At 45.0% G+C, this 18,378-nt stretch overlaps 1 protein-coding gene across 1 annotated transcript; it reads right to left on the bottom strand.

The window, feature by feature from the left end:
- Window positions 1–336: 336 nt before the first annotated feature.
- LOC110471658 (somatotropin) lies at window positions 337–18,378 on the bottom strand. The gene is given in 8 exon segments (XM_021532462.2): window positions 337–537; window positions 3,117–3,278; window positions 3,638–3,754; window positions 4,358–4,390; window positions 4,392–4,521; window positions 5,383–5,441; window positions 17,013–17,128; window positions 18,048–18,378. Coding segments are annotated over 8 exon segments (1,149 nt in total).

An 18,378-nucleotide genomic window follows, 5' to 3' on the forward strand; every position in this document is an offset into this window, starting at 1 on the left:
CACACTTCAGCCCCAAATCTACTCCCAAATTTCTCCCCAGCTCCAAATCTACCCACATTCCCAAACCTACTCCGCAGTACAAATCTACCCCTAAATCTGCTTCCCTTATCCCCCCAAGCTCCAAATACGCTTCTTTAATCCCAAATACACATCCTAAGCCCCATATCCACCCTATCCCATTGGCCACTCCTCCCTCCCAGCCCCTCACAGTAGCCTGTCCCACCCCAAAAAGCAGACACGTTGGCAGTAGCAGGTTTATTCTCCAATTTTCTTTCAGAGGAGTAGGGCAGCCATGGTCAGCAAGAGGCTGGAGCAGGAGCAGAACTGCCACCAGTGTCAAATGGTGCAGTTGCCCTCTCCATAGCGCCGGCACTTCATCACTTTCAGGTAAGTCTCCACTTTGTGCAGGTCCTTCTTGAAGCAGGAGAGCAAGCCGTAGTTCTGCAGCAGCGCGTCCTCGCTGCGCAGGTGGATGTCGAATTTCTCGTAAGCGGCTTTAAGGATCTGGGGACCCCGGAAGCTTCGGTCCTGCAGCTCCTGCAAGAGGATTGCGAGGTGCTGGGGGAGGTGGTGGGGGCCTGGGAATGGGCATGGGTCACAATAACCTCCTGCAGTGCCCCAGGCTGGGGCAGAGGGGCTGGGAATGACCCTGGCAGTACTGGTCGGCAGTGGCTGAACATGAGCCCGTGTGTGCCCAGGTGGGCAAGAAGCCACCAGCACCTGGCTTGCATTAGCCATGGCACCAATGGCCTCCTGGTCCTGGGCACTGCTGGAGAACCTCCAGTCCCAGGGGCACTTATGGGCCTCTCCTGACAAGGAAGACTTTGAGGTGCTTGAGCATGTCCAGAGAAGGGAATGGAGCTGGGGAAGGGTCTGGAGAACCAGGAGCAGCTGAAGTAGTTGGGGAGGCTCAGAGAAGAGAAAAGAAGGTTCTGGGTGGACCTCACTCTTTATAACTCCATGATGGGACCATGGAGTCAGGCAGGGATCAGGCTCTGTTCCCAGGGAACAAGTGACAGGACAACAGGACACAACCTCAAGCTGTGCCAGAGGTGTTTCAAGCTGGACATCAGGAAGAATTTCATCACAGAGAGGATTGTTAAACATTGGAAGGGACTGCACAGGGAGGTGGTGAAGTCACTGTCCCTGGAGGTGTTCAGGGAATGGCTGGGCATGGCACTCAGTCCTCTAGTCTGGTTGACAAGGTAGTGGTCAGTCTTGGACTTGGTGATCTTGGAGGTCTTTTCCAGCCTCAGTGATTCTATGATCTTCCACAGACCCAGTGCCACAGTTCCCACTGAACTTTAAATGAGGTCAGGGGTTTCTCCCTCCAGTCTAAAAGAATATTTCAAACATGTTTTTGAGTGTATGTGTTTGCAGGAAGGGCAGTGATGTAGGGGTGATGCTACAGTGAGAAGGGAGCTGGGCACAGGGCTGCAGGGAGGGAGGAGTGTGTCTTTGGGGTCTTAAAGAGTAAGTTGCAGGGTCTCTCTGTACCTCCTCCAGTCAAGGAGATGGAACTGGGCAAATAATTCTCTCTTTTCTCCCACTTTGCCAGAAAATAAAGCTCTAACCCAGACCCAAGCCATGTACATCTGGAGCTGAAAATTACACTCCTCCTGCCCTGCTGTGGTCACCAGCTGCCACAAACAGGAAGGTGGTTAAGGAAAAAGAGCCATAAATGGGTGAAATATGATTGTTTGTCTGGTTTCTGTGTACCATTTCCTAATGCCCAAGCACATACCATATGGGGACCAAAATCACAGAATCGTGAAGTCACAAACTGGTTTGGGTTGGAAGGGACCTTAAAGACCACCTCATTTGAAGCCTCCCTGCCAGGGGCCAGGACACCTTCCACTAGACCAGGTTGTTCCAAGCCCCATTTAACCTTGTCTTGAACACTTTTAGGGATGGGCAGCCACAGCTTCTCTGGGCAACCTGTACTGTGACCTCACCACCGTCACAGTAAAGAATTTCTCACCCACACGAAAATCTGGATGTGGTACTGATACCTATCTCTACTATAGCTGCAAAAGTGGCAGGACAGAAGTCTCTTTTTACTTTCTGAGCCTGACATTCAGAGTAATTTTAATCCTGGAAAATATAAACAATATTCCAGACTCATTTCTCACAGCTGCAGGTCTCAGAGCTTTAGCTCAGGGTGAGCCTGCCCGATAAATTTAATTACAGAATAAGCATAACTGAAAAGGTGTCCTGGCAGATAATAGACAATTTCATTTAAAGCAACAAAGCATAAATTAAGTAGATTATAAAGGGAATTTAGAGAAAAGAGAATAGAGAAAATAGAAAATAGAGAAAAGGTAGAGAGTGACTTTTTACATGGACAGATAGAGACAGTACAAGGTGGGATGTTTTTTACTAAAAGAAGAGAGATTTAGATTAGATATCAGGAAGAAATTCTTCCCTATGAGGATGGTGAGGCCCTGGCACAAGTTGTCCTGTGGCTACCCCATCCCTGGAAGTGTTCCAAGCCAATTTGGACAGGGCTTGGAGCAACCTGGTCTAGTGCAATCTGTCCCTGCCCATGATGGGGGGTTGGAACAAGACAAGCTTTGAGGTCCCTTCCAACACAAACCATTCTGTGATTAATCTATGATTAATTCTTCCTTAAAGAGGATCACCCCACAGCTTTCAGCTCTCCGGATGCTGCAGTGATGTATGAGGGAAACACCAGAGTGTAGGTTTCCATCCGTACACAGATGTTTTTATAAAATGTTGTGAACCATCACAAAATTTGCCACATTTCAAAGTATTTTGCATGGAGATGTAGCAAATGTTATTTTGCTGTTAGTACAACTGAATATTTCTTTGTTGCTGGGTTTGGGAAGACTTTGGGTGTGAATTGTTTGAATTCCTGAGCAGTAGCACTTTGCAATGTGTGTTAAAATCTGTTCTGTGTTTTCTTATCCTCCCTAGTGATGCAACCCATTATGCAGTATCATGATCTTATTATCTAAAGACAGACAAAGTCTTAAGGATGCCACTGGTCTTCAGAGTGGAAAGTGATGAGATTTCTCAAGGATCCTTGCCAGCTGAGTGCCCTTTGTCTGGGAGATCTCTGCAATTCTATAGTCATGCTACATGCTGCAACTTACCCTCATCAGAGCTTGGATGCCTTCTTCCAGGTCCTTTAGTTTTTCATACACTCTGTCTGAGGTGCCAAAAACCAGATTGTTTGTGAACATCTTGCTTAGGTACTGCACCGGGGTCAGCCAGGACTGGATGAGAACCAGGGAAAACTGAAGAAGCTCAATGTCCTGAAATTAAGACAAGAAAGGGTCAAAGCTGTGCAGGGGTATTTGATAGCATGTCCTGCTCCCTCTGGAACACCTGGAGATGTGCCACCATTCCTACAGCTTCAGCAGGCACAAAGAGCACCACCCAGACCTGTGTCCCATGCAGACAATAGTTTTTCTCATGCTTGGGGTGGGAATGTGATTTACAGTGTAGCCCAGAAATGTATTTCCTTCTTTTTGCAGGGTTCAAGTAATCAAAAAGGGAGGAGAGGGATGAAATACTCAGGTGTTCACAGATGAAAACCCTCTGTTCCTGCAGTGAAACACAGCTGGGCTCTTCAGGCAGGTCTGTGCTTGCCCTGAGGGTGAAAAAAACTTACTGATTTCTGCTGAGCATCATCCTTCTTCACGGGAGCAGGGATGGCTTCCGAGTAACAAAAGGCTACCTGGGAATTCTTGTTTGTGTGTCTTTGGTCCTCTGGAATATAGGTGCGTTCCTGTGGAGACATCCCAAACACACACAGATCTATTTCCCATGCCCTGGAGAAGACCTCACACTTCTCAAGCTGCTCTGAATGGTTACTCTTTGCAATAAATAAACAAGGTGCTTTTAGACAGGGCTGGCAGGTAGGAATATCGTGTTGGCACAATAGCTGCAGGGCTTAAATGTCTCCCTAAGCCAAGGTGTTGAGGTGAGCAGAAACCATATCTGAACTGGGTTCTCCCAAGGCATAAATGACCCCAAAGGCCAGCTCATGCCAGCTCCTGTCAGCAGAACAAACTAGATAGTTTTAAGCACTTAGACTCTCCCAGGGCAAGAGGTAACCAACACAGGAAAGTCTTGTCACATATCTGTGCCATGTCCCAGCTGATCCTGCGCAGCCATAGCCCTGAGAGGGGGGATAAGCAGGATCAGAACAGGGGGGCAGAGGGCTAAGAGGAGGAAATAGGGTCCAGTCTGATGGGATGTAACCTGTGCTATCCTACTTATCACCTGAAAAGAGGACAAAGGAGACACCAGTAGTTGAAAGGTGTCTGTTACACAGTCCTGAAGCCATCAGACTGAAGTGGAGGAGATGACCAGAGACCACACCACTTACAAACTCCTTGTATGTCTCGGCAGCCAGGAGGTGAAGGTGCTGAGCCCTCAGCACAGCATTGGTAAACAGGCTGGAAAGGGGTATGGCCGGGAAGGCAGCAGCTTGCTGTGGCCACTGCAGTCCCAGAGTGATCATGGCAATGGTGAGAGGAGGGAACCATGACCCTGCAGCAAAGCACAGCAGAAGGTGTTAGCAGTCCTCAGGAAACTGGGTTGAGGAGGCAGTGGCACCTGGGAATTAATTCCCAGTCTCTTCGGTCCATGCTGTTTGAAGGCTTATCTTCCTTGGTGCCTCTTGGCACCAAAAGTAAGCTTAGCCTTCTCCAAAATTCTTTGGAACCCTTTCACCAAGACCTGTCCCCACCAAAAGCAGTGTGCTTCACTGCTGTTACCAGCAGTGTCTTCCTGGGTGGAGTCATGGCTGCTCCATGAAAATTAGTATGTGTCCCAATGTTTTTCCCTGATACACTCGTGGTTTTCCTTTTCTCAGGAGTCCTTGCCCATGTGAAAAGAGCATGGTGCACTCTGGTTACAGGAGCAAGCAGGGGATGATGTACCTCACTGTAGCCATGGTTTATGCTGTATTGCTGATGTGATGCTGGCTGCCTCGCTGGGGTGAGAGATGGTGACATTACCTGTGCTCTGACTGGCTCTCTGGGATATGACCGCAGAATTTGGTGATCTTTGTCAACTGCAAAAGTTTTCAGCCTTTGATATCTGACTCACCCTAGCATCTGCCTGCTGCAAAGACCACAAACTTAATCTCAGACACATACCCCTTGGAGGAGAAATGCCCTGGAGACTGTAGGACTTGGCCTGCTTAGACTAAAGATTAATTCATTAATTAAAGTCACATTGAAGGGAAAAGTATTCTTTTTCATTGGTTTATACATTGACATGGATAACTTTAAGTTAGGGTTATCACAGCATGTGTGTATCCCACCACATACCACCCCATCATCATCTCCTCTCACCCTGTGCACATGGCAGCATTGACAAATCCTTTAAAACTGTAATAAAAAGTACCTGGAGCCATTTCTGCCTGGTGAGTTGCTCAGGTGCTGCTTGACAGTGAATATTTCCTCCTTTCATCTGGCAAGGGGAACTGTTGAGCCACCCTTTATATAGCAGGGAGTCTGTTTAAAATGGATCTGTGTGTCCATGCTCACGACAACTCTGCATCTTCTCCGTGCATAAATGCACAGGTGTTCACAGTGGTGATGCCTCATTGTAGTAATTTATACACAAATGTACAAGTTGGGAAGGTTGTTTGCCTCAGGATAAAATCAGTGCTCAGTGATTTTGCCATATCCTGCTGTTTATCTCAAATAGAAATTTTCTGGTCCTTGCAATACCCATCCCAAGTCACATCAATGTTTTTATATGGTGGAATTTGCTTTGTCCCACCTGCTTTCTCCTGTCTGTCTCTACAGCCTTGCCTCACAGTTCACGGGCCTTACTGACTATTTTGGGAGATTTCTGACTTAAAGCAAATGGCAAGTTGTTCCAAGGGAGGTTCAGGTTGGATATGAGGGAAAATTGCTTCCTCAAAAGGGTTGTACAGCCCTGGCACAGACTGTCATGGGCAGTGGTGGAGTCTTTATTCCTGGAGGGATTCAGAAGCTTTGTTGATGTGGCACTTGGGGACATAGGTTGGTGGTGAGTTTGGCAGTGCTGGGGGAACAGTTTGACTCAGTGATCCCAGAAGGCTTTTCCAACCTAAACAATTCTGTGATCCTATGATGTTTTCCCCTTTGTTGTTAGTGGGCATAGAGCTGGATGGATGTTGTCAGATTAATCCTATTTCTTTCAGTTTCTACAAAAATATCAAATATTCAGCAAATAGTATTGCTGAGCTAGTTTGCTTGTGGGTGTGACAAAGAGCTGTCATGCCCAGGTGCTTGTTTGGGTTCCAGCCTCCCCACTGCAAATCCAACTGCCAGAGGTCTGGGAGGTTTCTCTCATTCTCAGTCTGTGAGAAGACCTAGTTATGAACATCTTCCTGCTCCTAAACAGACTAAGCAGAGAGTTGCTGTGGAAAGGAGGTGGAAGAGATAGGGAAGAAAAGGTGAGGAAGAGAATCATAGAATCATGGGATGGTTTGGGTTGGAAGAGATCTTAAAGCTCATCTCATTCCAAGCTGCTGCCATGGCACACCTTCCCCTAGACCAGGATGCTCCAAGCTCACTCCAGCCTGGCTCCACAGCATACCTACGCTTTCTTTTGAGCAAAATGAAACAGAACCTCAGATGGGCAGCTACAGGGGGGTCTTAAAGGCCTTTTACTCCTCATAAGGCACTGATTACCTTAAACCACACTGATCTGAACTTTCGTTGGGAGTTCAGGGTCTGTTTCTTTCTGGTCAAGCGGTGCTTTGTCTTTCCCAGAGCCTGTGTTTGCCATGCCTCCCACTGTGGGTCCAGTTTCCAAGAAGCAGCATCATCCCTGGGGCAGCTGGAGCATTAGGTGGAGAGGTGATTAATAAACATGCTGTGGAGAGTATGGTCTGTTCTGAACAGCCCCTGGGGTGGAGATGTGGTGGTGTCACAAGGTAAATGTCAGTCCTTGGAGAAGTGGGAATGGCTATCAGGTATCCCGTCACCCAAAAGCCAGCAACATCTGGTTGTGTTTTTCTACTCCAGATTATGTTTAAATACATCAATATTTGTCAGAGATGAGCAAAGCAGCAGCACCTGAACACAACCCACGAGCTGCTGCCTGTGAATGATGACAGTGTAACAGTGCAGCACTTTGCACCCATGTTCTGCTGCCTCTCACTGCCACTGGCTGGCTCTCTAGTTTTGCTAGTCAAAGCTTGGTGCTAAGTCAACATTTTTTATGTTGTAGCCAAGCATGGAGATGCTGGGATGATCAGCCTGTGCAATTCCCCTGAGCCTTGGGTTGTCCCAAATAATTTCTGGGCATTAAATGAAAAAGAAGCATTGTGGGGAAGGTGGTGTGACTGAAGTGTTGGGCTGTGCACACCACTGACAAAACTATATATATATATCAACTTAGAATTTTTCTAGATTTCAGACATGAGCATTTGCAACCTAAAGCAGTATCTCTTAAAATCACGTTTCATTTCCAAGTTGCCTTTCTTGAAAGAAAGAAAAACCCCATTTCCCTTTGGCATGTTCACACATCCACCCATCTTACCCTGAGCATCACCTATACTCTAACAAGTTTCACTAAAGAAGTGAAACAATTCTTGCAGGTGTATGTGCTCCCTGATTCCTAGAAACTCCCCCAGCTTGGGGTGGCTGTGTGGAGAGGACCTTCCCAGCCTGACCTTACCTTCCAACCCCAACCTTACCTACCTGGACCTTCTTGGGTAAGCAGAGCTGGTAAGTCTTGACCAAGGAGCCACTTCCAGCCCAAATCCAGGCTCTGTACATTGGAAAGCAACAACATGATTGACACGTTGATACATCTTCTAGCTCACTGCTCAAAAGGTAAATTACTTCTGGACTTTATGGGTTTTGTTTACTGGAGGTAGGACTGCACAATTTCACTGAACCCATTTGGAAAGATTTTAGAAACATAAATTCATAGAATGACCAGCATTGGAGGGGACCTTAAAAATTATCTTGTTACAACTCCTTCCACTAGACCAGGTGGCTCCATGCCCCATCCATTTTGGCCTGGAACTCTTCCAAGCAACAGTTTTTCTGGGAAACCTCTGCCAGGGCCTCACCACCCTCACAGGAAAGAATTTCTTCCCAATATTTCATCTAACCCAGCCCTCTGCCAGTGTCAAGCATTCCCCCTCGTCCTGTCAACGTGAAACCATTCCCCCTTGTTCTGTCACCACACTGCCTTGTAAATAGTCTCTCAATCCTTCTTGTAGTCTCTTTTAGGCTAAAGAGGTCCAGGACTGCAACTCAGTCTATGCAAAACCAGCCACCCTTGTTCAAGCAGCCCTGATTCTAGTTTCCAGCATGTGGAAATGTATTTTACCATTATTTTTTTCTGAAAACCCTCCTGTTTTCTGCATTCATAAATGTTGGTTGGAGATTTTGGCCTATTTCCTTACTAAACCAATCTAAACCATGCTGGTTTTCTGCTTTACCAGTCAGCCTGGAGGTCTACTGCTCATGCTCATTTGCCACATGGACCATTACCTCTCTCCTCTGTTTTTGCAATTGTTTTTCCTTAATAATTACCCATAAGAAAAATCATATACAGAGAAGGGTGCAAAACTAAGACTGCTATCTATTGAGTGCAATTTCCATGTGACTGGCTTGGGGCTGCAACACAGGAACCAGATAAAGGGATTTCAGATCCCAGGAATAATCCCTACCCATGTCCTGGGGAATGTCACAGCCACTTCCCATGCCTCAGTTTCTCCTTTGCTAAAATGATGGTCCTGACACTCATTAGCAACACAGCTGGAAAGCAGGTAATGATTGCAGAGAAACAGATAAATTAAAAAATTTAAAATAATCTTTTTTGCTGAAAACAAAGTCAGTCAATTTTGCCCCTTTCCAGTGTTTGGTGGGTTTTTTTTTGTTGTTTTTTTTTTTTTTTTTTTTTTTGGTTGTTGTTTTTTTTTGTTTTTGTTTTAATAAGTCTTTTAAATTGAAATGCAGCAACAGCAAGTTGTCCAGGAACAGGCAGCAGCAGGGAATAAAAACAGACTCTGGGAAGAGTAATTAATTCCCATTTTTTTAGTCTCTCTCTCCACCATTGGATCTGACATCATCCTGTGTCTCCCAGCATGAGCTGCCTCTCAGGAACCATCAGCCTTGACCTTCCCGGGCTGAATTGCTTGAATTCCCAGAACAGCTTCTGCTGAAGGGTTTTCTGTAGGGTGTGGAGAGGAGCCATCCCAAGGTGCACAGCATGAGGAGGACTGGAGCCTCTCTGCTCTGGGGATAGTCTGAGAGAGGTGGAATTGCTCAGCCTGGAGAAGAGAAGGCTCTGGGGACAACTTAGAGGCATTTCCAGCGCCCAAAAGGGCTCCAAGAGACCTGGAGAAGCACTTTGGACAAGGGCATGGAGTGACAAGACAAGGAGGAATGGCTTCCCACTGACAGAAGGCAGGGTTAGATGGGATACTGGGAAGAAATTCCTGTCTGCCATGATGGTGGGGCCCTGTCATGTGGGAGTCCAGGGCTTCCCTCTGGCTGCCCTGGCAGGTCTGGGACCCTGGCAGGGGTCAGGAACCCCCCTGGACAGAGCCCCCAGAGACACTGGCTGTGATCTCTGCCCATGGAAAAGAGTTTTCAATCTTACAGGATGAATTACCAGCCCTGAGTGTTTGATATAAGTAATAATTAAGTGTGGCACGGGTGCAAAAGTAAAATTTTAGGATTCTAGATAAGGGGTCCAAAGGGGACAAGATGGAGGAAATTGGGTGTGTCTTGTCCTTTTTCTCCTTCTTCATGCCCTCCATGTCTCACTGTGGTGTTGGCATTTTTCTGTTGGTTCAGGCTGGGGACACACTGTCCAACGTAGGTGACAGATATTGGCACGTTCTTGTAAATCCAGCCCAGGGATTTTCTGGTATTTAATGTTTGTCACATCCCACTGAGGGCAGAGCCCCACACGCTGCCCTGCAGGACAGAGCTGGGCAGGGCAGCAGAACATGTGAGAGATAAACAGAATAAACAACCTGGAAACCAGCACAGACCAATTATGGCTTCTGCTTTGGCAGCGGGGCTGAGAGACAGAGACTTTCTACAATCTCAGAATCATCAATACCAAAGATTCTGGCACTGGCACAGATTTCCCAGAGAAGCTGTGGCTGCCTCATCTCTGGAAGTGTCAGGCCAAACTGGATGGGGTTTGAAGCAATCTCTGATAGTGAAAGGTGTCCCTGCCCATGGCACAGGGGTGGATAATGTTTTTTAAGGTCCCTTCCAACCCAAACCATTCTGTGATTCTATGGCTTAGGGTGTTCAGCACAAGATGTCACAGATCTGCTGATTTCTCAGCAGTTTTGACTTGATTTATGTGGCTTCCATTCCAAAAAAAGGCACTTTCTGCTCCAGTAGTGCTACTAGGAGTGGTCAGCAAATACAGACTGTTATTCAACTGCAATTTTATAAGTCTGCAAAAGAGCTTAAGCAGTTTGTAATTTAATTTTGGGAAAGTCATCTTACTGCCTGCCTCAGTTTCCCCATGTATGAAAAGGGGCTTTGAAGAGGACTCACTTTCAGAAACATTCCTCACTGCTTCAGCTCCCAGCTGGCAGAGTTAGGAAAAACCCTTTCCTTAGGATGCTCAAGAGGTGAATTGGACCAGCCCTGAGATGGAAAGGATGTTGTGTGACCACGTACCTGACTTCTGTGCATTTCTCAACCCATTTACAACAAGCTCATAAATATAAAAAATATATTACCCATTTATTAAAATGTACATTTTTGGGGAAAAACCACAAAAGCTAAAGTCCTTGAAGTCCTTCAAGCTGTGTTCTGGGTAGAACTGCTTCTTAGGGCATTAGGATTGTGACTCCTTTCCTTTTTGTTGTTATGATTCACTAATGCATATTTATGGCCTAATATCTGCTTGGTTTTGTGTTCTGATTTTCTTCTTGCTTCCCTGCATCACTGTTTTCAATCTGACTCCATCTCATCAGACAAATTAAATCTGAAATGCTGGCAAATGTTTTCAAGTGAATTAAAAATTGTATTTATTTGTTGTTTCTGCTGCCTCAAGAAAGGCCATATATTCTCCTGATATTATGGGGAAATTGCTTTGAATTTATGAGAAAGCCAAGCTCAAATTATGGTCATTGAATATTTCCATTAGCAAGACTCTCTGCAACGATGAGATTTTTCTTATTCTTTGCTTAGGGAGAAGCTTGAATGAAAACCTTGAGCTGTTTAGAAACGTGACATACTTAAAATTTGACCCTTCCTGACTCCAGATCCTGTGCAGCAAGAACTCTCAGTTACTCCTCTCTTAAGGCATTATTTATTTATCATATTTAAATCCTTAGCTGAGATTTCCAGTACTTTTAATTGTCTTTATTTTTGCTGTGACTTTCAACCCAATGTTTAACCCATTCCCCAGGAAGAGGCAAGGAAAACACCCTGTTTTACTGCCTTACACTTCAAACATTTCCTGAGCTGCTTTCCTCTCTCTTTTTGCACATCAATATTTCAATGCGTAGCTCTAATTTCTGTACTAAAATCTTGCAACTACAACCACTCGTCTCCACAGAGAAAAGCTATCTGAATTTGCATGACACTGGCAAATTCTTGGGGCAAGCCCACAAGATTTTCATCAGATATTGCACCATTCAGGAACCTGTCTGCTAAATAATCGGGATGAATTTGGGGACAATAAACAGAATATTCTCCCTTGGTGGAAATAAACTTATTGCTCTAGAAAAGCACAATTATACAGCGATGACTATAAAAATTAATTAAAGAAGGATAATTGGTACAATTCACATTGATGATAGTCAGGAACAGCCATTGATGATGTCTCCAGACCTCAGTAATGTATTAATACAAAACATACATGGTTTCTGTTCTGTGAAACACCTTATTTTATATTAACCACAGATTAACAGTGGACCAGTGCAGCAGAGCCTGTGCTTTACCACATGAGACATTTCTGCTCACATCTGCTTATTTCTAGGGTAATTTCATTGATGAACAGAGTCATAAAGCCACCCAAATGTTATTAAGCACAGCTGACACCTTTACGATGCTTTTTGCAAGTTGATCACTCACAGCTTTAATGACTGAAATGATCATTGCTTTTATAATCAGGATTTCCTCTCCCTTTTAAGGAGAGTTTGAGTCGCTTCTACCACCACAAGAGAAGGCAGAAGGGAAGCACTGACCCAGCAGAGTCTCAGGGAAAACTAAGAATCTAATACCTAAATTTATTACATGTCAAAGCCGGGCAGGATTTTTGCAAAAGTGAACTTGGCCCTTGGGACAGCCCCAGGTTGGGAGCTGCTGGTGACTTGTTTGTGCATCCAACATCTTGTCAGACAGTGAGCAAATGGAAAGGGAATGCCAACTCATGCCCAGTGGCTGGAAAGTTAGAGTGAAACTGCGTTGTGCTGTCTAAACATTTCCCTAAAGAGCCTGTATTTACAACACTTGTCTTTTTACAGCAACAGCCATAAATAACTTTGTTCATTCAGAGTGGAAATTCATGTAACAACCCCTCTGGTTTGGTGGTGGATCACATGGCCTTTCCATCCCCATCCCCTAATACAAATCTATTCAGATTGTGTCAGCTGCTTAAGTATTTGGTAATTTCTGCTGACATAACTGTCTAATTGTCCTCATTTGTCATGGCTCTTCTGGACAGGATTGCATTGTGAATTTATAATTCAGCACATCTGTTGGAGGCTGGGGGGAGGTGAGTGTCAGATGGGGAATGGACAGATGTTTTCTCATCCCTCAGCCCATAACTGGGTGCAAAATGAAGCTGTAATTCATTCCCATTACAACTTCTCAGCTCCATCTAAGCTGGGAGTCTAGGCAGGCAAAAGATCTAGAAAGACCTGGCTTCTAGTAAAACCTGCCATCCCTTATCAGACAAATTACCTTGCTGGATTTAGCAATTTAAGATTCATCTTAAATTAGATATGTTTTTCTACAGTTATTTTATATAGGGTTTTAAACAACATTTTATATGGTTTTTTTAAAAACCCATTTCTAAAATGTGCCATGCTTTATTTTTATCACCTCCCAATTTTCCTCAATGAATATCTTTTTTCCATCCCATTTCTTTCCTACAATTTCCCACAGAGTTAGTTTCAATCATAATGTTTCTCTGGAAATCATCCCTGCAGAAACACTGCCTGCAGGTAAAGGCACATGCAAGTGGATCATAGAATGGTTTGGGTTGGAAGGGACCTTAAAGACCACCCAGCCCAGACCCATCAGCCTGGGTCACCTTGTGATCCCCTGAGAGTGCTGCTGTGGTGGTCACAGTAGGTCCCTGCCCAGGAGGGGCTGGTTTTTAATCTGGAATTTCATCCAGACTCATCAGCTCCTTCCAGTGTCCCCAGAAAATAATTGTTTAGACTGCTCTTAGACCAACTAGTGGCATGAGAAAGCAAAGCCTCTCTCACGTTTAGTTTCATTTTGCTGTCAGAGAGCACTAGCAAACTATCCCAATATCCTTTATTTGTCTAGAATAAATACACGAGCAACAAAAACTGTCATAAACAAAGTAAAAGCAAATGGCTTTGAAAACATGCCATCAACAGCCTCTTTTGCCTTGTGCCATTTCTCAGCATTCTCCTGCTACCAAACAAGCTCACAAACATCTCTTCTTCAGTGGGTTTCCCTCTGTAGATGCTTTGGGGGCTAGGGGGCAGGGAATGCTCAGTAATAGGTGTTCTGACAGCAGTGCATGGGATCAGTCCCTGGAAATGGACTGTTTGGGAGGAGGGGATGCCATTTCCTTTGGGAAGGGCTTTGAGAAGTTCCTCTCTTCAATGGATGCAGTTGGGTGGGTTCAGTTGAAGCTGTAGGTGGCAAGAGCCTTTTCAGCTGGCACATTTGTGAGCTGTGTTTTTTGCCCAATATGTTCAAGATTGTAAAAAGATTTATAAGCACAAAAGAGTTCATGTTGCCATTTGAGTGTGGTGCAAATACGAGTCTGCACCTAGAAGGGGAAGATCAATGAACTCTTTTTGGTCCTGACACAGTTGATTGGAGAGCAGTGATGTTTTCCACCTGGATCTGCACGTGGCATGGACTAGAGCTAGGCAAGATGCAAGATGCGAGTCTTCTTTTTATTTTTTTCTTTTCAAGTCTGCAACGCCATCGTGTGATTGTTGGCTGTGCAGCTGGTAGGCTGCAAAAAAAGGGAATTATAGCTAGGCTCATTTTCTTTTAGGACTTGTTTCTGTGGGACCAGCTGCTGAACGTTTCATCTTTTACAACTGGACTCTGAGACTGAAAGTGCACGAGGGTGCTTAGAGTTGAGCACACAGGACTGTGTGTGCCACACTTCAGCAGAGGCAAGGGGCAAGTGAGGGACAGCACTGTTTGCTCTAGGTGCTTTGGTATGGGAGATGGATGTAGTAAGTTTTAAAGCTGGGCTCTGCAGCAGTGAGGGAAAGTGATAGGATGTGTAGCAGAGCAGGAAGGTGAAATAACTCCAGGGGTTGTGTTGCTTTTCACAGAATACTAGTTAAATGTGGAGTCAGCAACAGCTTGCTGTGCAGGCCCCTTTTGTGTCCAATATTTGGAGCTGATAAGGCTCCTGGCCTTTTATACCAGCTTGTCTTCTAGCCCAGTGTCCCAGGGTGACATTATGGTGTTTGTATCTCCAGTCGTGTGTTCTGGTTATGTTTGATATTCTGTTCTGTGCTTTCAGAACTGACTCAGAAAGTGAAGGTTTGTTTTGCCTTGTTATCAGCCGTGGGTTCACCTCTGCCCATGGTCTGCTGGCTAGAAGAGGCTGGTGCTGCCTGGATTGCTTTTGCTTGCTTGGCTTGGTTGCTTTGCTTGCTTCTGCTTTTGCTTTTGCTTCCTAGTTAGTTTAGCTAAGCAGTCCAATTCTTTCCCTGGACTGTTTCTTTTCCTTTCCTTTTTCTGAATACCATCCAACCTGCTCCAGACTGGGACCTGGGAACCCCGAGGAGCACCCAGAGCCTGTGCTCTGTGATCTGCAGCAGCCATCCCCAGTGCCCAGAGCAATCCCCAGCGCCCAGACCCGAGTGACCACCCCCAGGAAAGACTTTCTGGATTTGTTCATCTCTTCAGAGTGGTGAAAGAGTTTTGCTGTCATCTGGTGGTGTTAATTTTTTTTGGTGCTGGGGAGTGCTTTGTTTGTTAAATAAACAGGTTCTTTTCCACTCCTCTCAGAGAAATTTTTTTCCCCGAACCAGGTGGGTGGGGAGGGGATTTGTTTTCTGGGGGCTTCTTCCAGAGGGTTTTCCCCAAATTTGCCCTAAACTAGGACATCCAGCTGGATCTCTTGTCCACAGGGGCGTGCAGTGGAGCAAGAATGCAAGATGACCCTTCAGTCAGCAAAGTGCAGTCAGGTCAGAAAGACCTAAAGGAACCAAAACTGAGCAGGCCTAAAATACCAAAAAGCAATATTCCCAGATGTTGTCATGACCTTTGCTAACTTCTGCAGTAGTCAGGCTGTGAGCATACAAATACTAAAGTGAGGCTGTTTGAAGCACATCAGCAGCCTCCCTGTAATCTGTAAGATTATTCATGTGTTAAACATTGATTAATGTAAATGTTGTGCTGGTTCAGAGCCAACAGATGTTTGCTTGTCACAAAGGGCTGTTCCTTCAAAGAAAGGACCAACTTTAATGGGAGAAGAAGAGGTCTTCTTAGGGAAAATGGAGTAGATTTCTACTCCTATTAAGTTTAGAAAATTATGGTTTTGATGGTGTTGGCTGATACAATTATTTCTTTTAGTGGTGGTGGACTGCCTGGGACTAACTCAGAGATGGTTCTGTCCTCATCTGCCCACTAGAAGTGTGAAATGCCATTACTGAGGAGCTGGTGGTGTCTAATGACCTTAGAAAACCTGGAGCTGTGTCACCTGTTTTTTATCCATTCCTGCCATAAACGAAAGCAAAAAGTATTAAAGTTTTCTGAGATTTTCTTGTGTTTTTGTTTTCTAGTATAGTAACCATATTTAACTCCACCTTTTAAAATTAGAAGCCTGATCTTTTCTGTTCCTATTTTTACTAACAGACCCTATTCATTTACATAGATATACAGATGGAAAACTATTTTCAGAATTGTTCAGCATTGGCTCATATTCTCTAGAAGTGAGCAGTAAAACTCCTACTGATTTTTACTTGGGAGTAGAATTATGTCAACCCTGAACAGTTTTGAAAAGCACAATTTAAGCATCATTTTAAGTAAATGCTACCCAGATACAATCCTGAAGAAATGAATTCAAAACATCTATTTTAAAATGTCACCATATTTTCAGTCCATGTTTTCTGCTTAACATTTGCACAAAGATAGAGAATAAGTCAAATACTTCCTATGGATACCACTGCTTAATTCAAGCTGCTGCTGTGATTTGTTTACCTGAAATGCAATGGAAACATACCAGCTTTTCACACCCTTGCTGCTATACATAACTCCTTTTTTTTTTTTTTTTTTTTAATTTTCCTTTTTTCTTTTTTGAGAGCAGGAATCTGAAAGAATTTAGATAATTTCTTTTTGAGCTTGAGCAGGGTACTATTGACATCTGACTAAAATAGTATATGACGCAGTTCTGCAAGAACAGAAAAATAATTCTTATGATGATGGTAATTCTCACTTATATCTATATATCTATATTATATGTCAATATCTATATGTACATAGACATTTAATTTTGTAATTCAAGCACACTGGTTCTTAACATCTCTTTCCTACCAGATTCTGGTGTGAATAGTGAGTTCCATGATAATTTAAGCCTAGGTTGAGCCTACGATGAGCAATTGAAGCATAAATTGAGATGACTGCACGACATTCACCAAAGCAGATTTTGGGAAGTTTAAATGGTTGTGGAATTGCATGAGAAGAGCTTCAATATTTCTTGATGTGAACTGGAGATTGTAGAATTGTTGCCTTCAAATCCTGTGTGGTATCCGCTTTTGTTCATCACAATGAGACATGGATCAGCATGTAAAAAGAGCAATAAATTACTTGCTTTCTTAATTTTATTTTCATAAGGTCAGTGATGGTTCAGTCAATTTTGAATCTCACCAGTGCTACTGGAAGCAAGCTACTAGCTTGCTTGAAATATGAAGATCCAAGACCATTATCTCTTATTGCTTTAATCAGGTCTTTGACAACTTCATGTTCCATCTTGGATTTTATCCCTGCGCACCACAGTTCACAGGCATAGCAATGTCCCTCATATGAGTCATGTGGAAATCCTTCTCTTTCGATGCCTTTTTCCGGATTTCCTTCCAACCTGTCATTGGAAGTGATTTAGGTATTTGTAATTCCTTAAATAGCTGGTTGAAATATGGAGTTAACTGTTGTTCTTGCTGTAGTACAGCAACCCTTTTCATCCTGGGATCTGCTGGCATCAGTTCAAAGGATGTTGACAATTTTTATGTTTTCTTTTATCTAAGACGAGGAGTAGTGGGAACATCTGCAGCTGGAGGCAAGGCCTTTCTGCTTGGCATTGGATGAAAAGTCTGTGAAAGTTGAGGCACCAAATCTGGACGAGACTTCAGGGCTGAATAAATATAATGTAAAAGAAGCTGTCTCACAACATCCCCTGGTATTAAACTTGCCAGGTCCAGACAAGATTCCAAAGCTGCATCAATATATTGTAAAAGAGAGTGTCTCACAGCATCCCTTGAATTCCAGCTTGACTGTCTCTGGCGATATGAGCCAACAGTTGTTGATGCTGAAATCATCCAGGATGGAATACATTCTGAAGGAGTAACGAGTATGATGTCATCCTGTTGCTGTCCTTCAGTAGAACTATCTTGAGTCTCATCACTTTCAGGAGTTGATGATTGTTCCATTTGCTGCGGAGGACACGCTTTTTTTGAAGTAGCTTTTCTTTTGTAAGAAATCAAAAAATATTATTATAACGTTTGTTGCCATGTTGCACTCTCACCACCGGGCGGCGCTGTTGCAGTACTGCACTCTCGCCACCGGGCGGCGCTGTTGCAGTACCGCACTCTCGCCACCGGGCGGCGCTGTTGCAGTACCTCACTCTCGCCACCGGGCGGCGCTGTTGCAGTACCGCACTCTCGCCACCGGGCGGCGCTGTTGCAGTACCGCACCCTCGCCACCGGGCGGCGCTGTCGCCCGCGCGTTGCAGCCCCCTCGGCTCTGCCCGCGGCATCCCGGGGTGCGGAAAGGAGCGCCCCCACCGCGGCCACGGCCCGCCTCTGCCCGCTCCGCCGTGACCGCGACCCCGGGAGCGCCTTCCTCCTCCCCTCTTGGAGCTCACGGGACCTCCATCCCCTTCTGGGTCCGCCCCGCCTTCCTCCTCCCCAGAGCTGACTCCCCCCGGTCCCGTGGCCCCGTCCCGCCCCGCCGGGGCTTCCAGTGCATCAACGAGACGAGACGGGATTTTCCCCGCATCCTTTTCCCGGTCTGACGCCAT

Source organism: Lonchura striata, chromosome 2 (assembly GCF_046129695.1).
Source record: "Lonchura striata isolate bLonStr1 chromosome 2, bLonStr1.mat, whole genome shotgun sequence".
Lineage (NCBI taxonomy): Eukaryota > Metazoa > Chordata > Aves > Passeriformes > Estrildidae > Lonchura > Lonchura striata.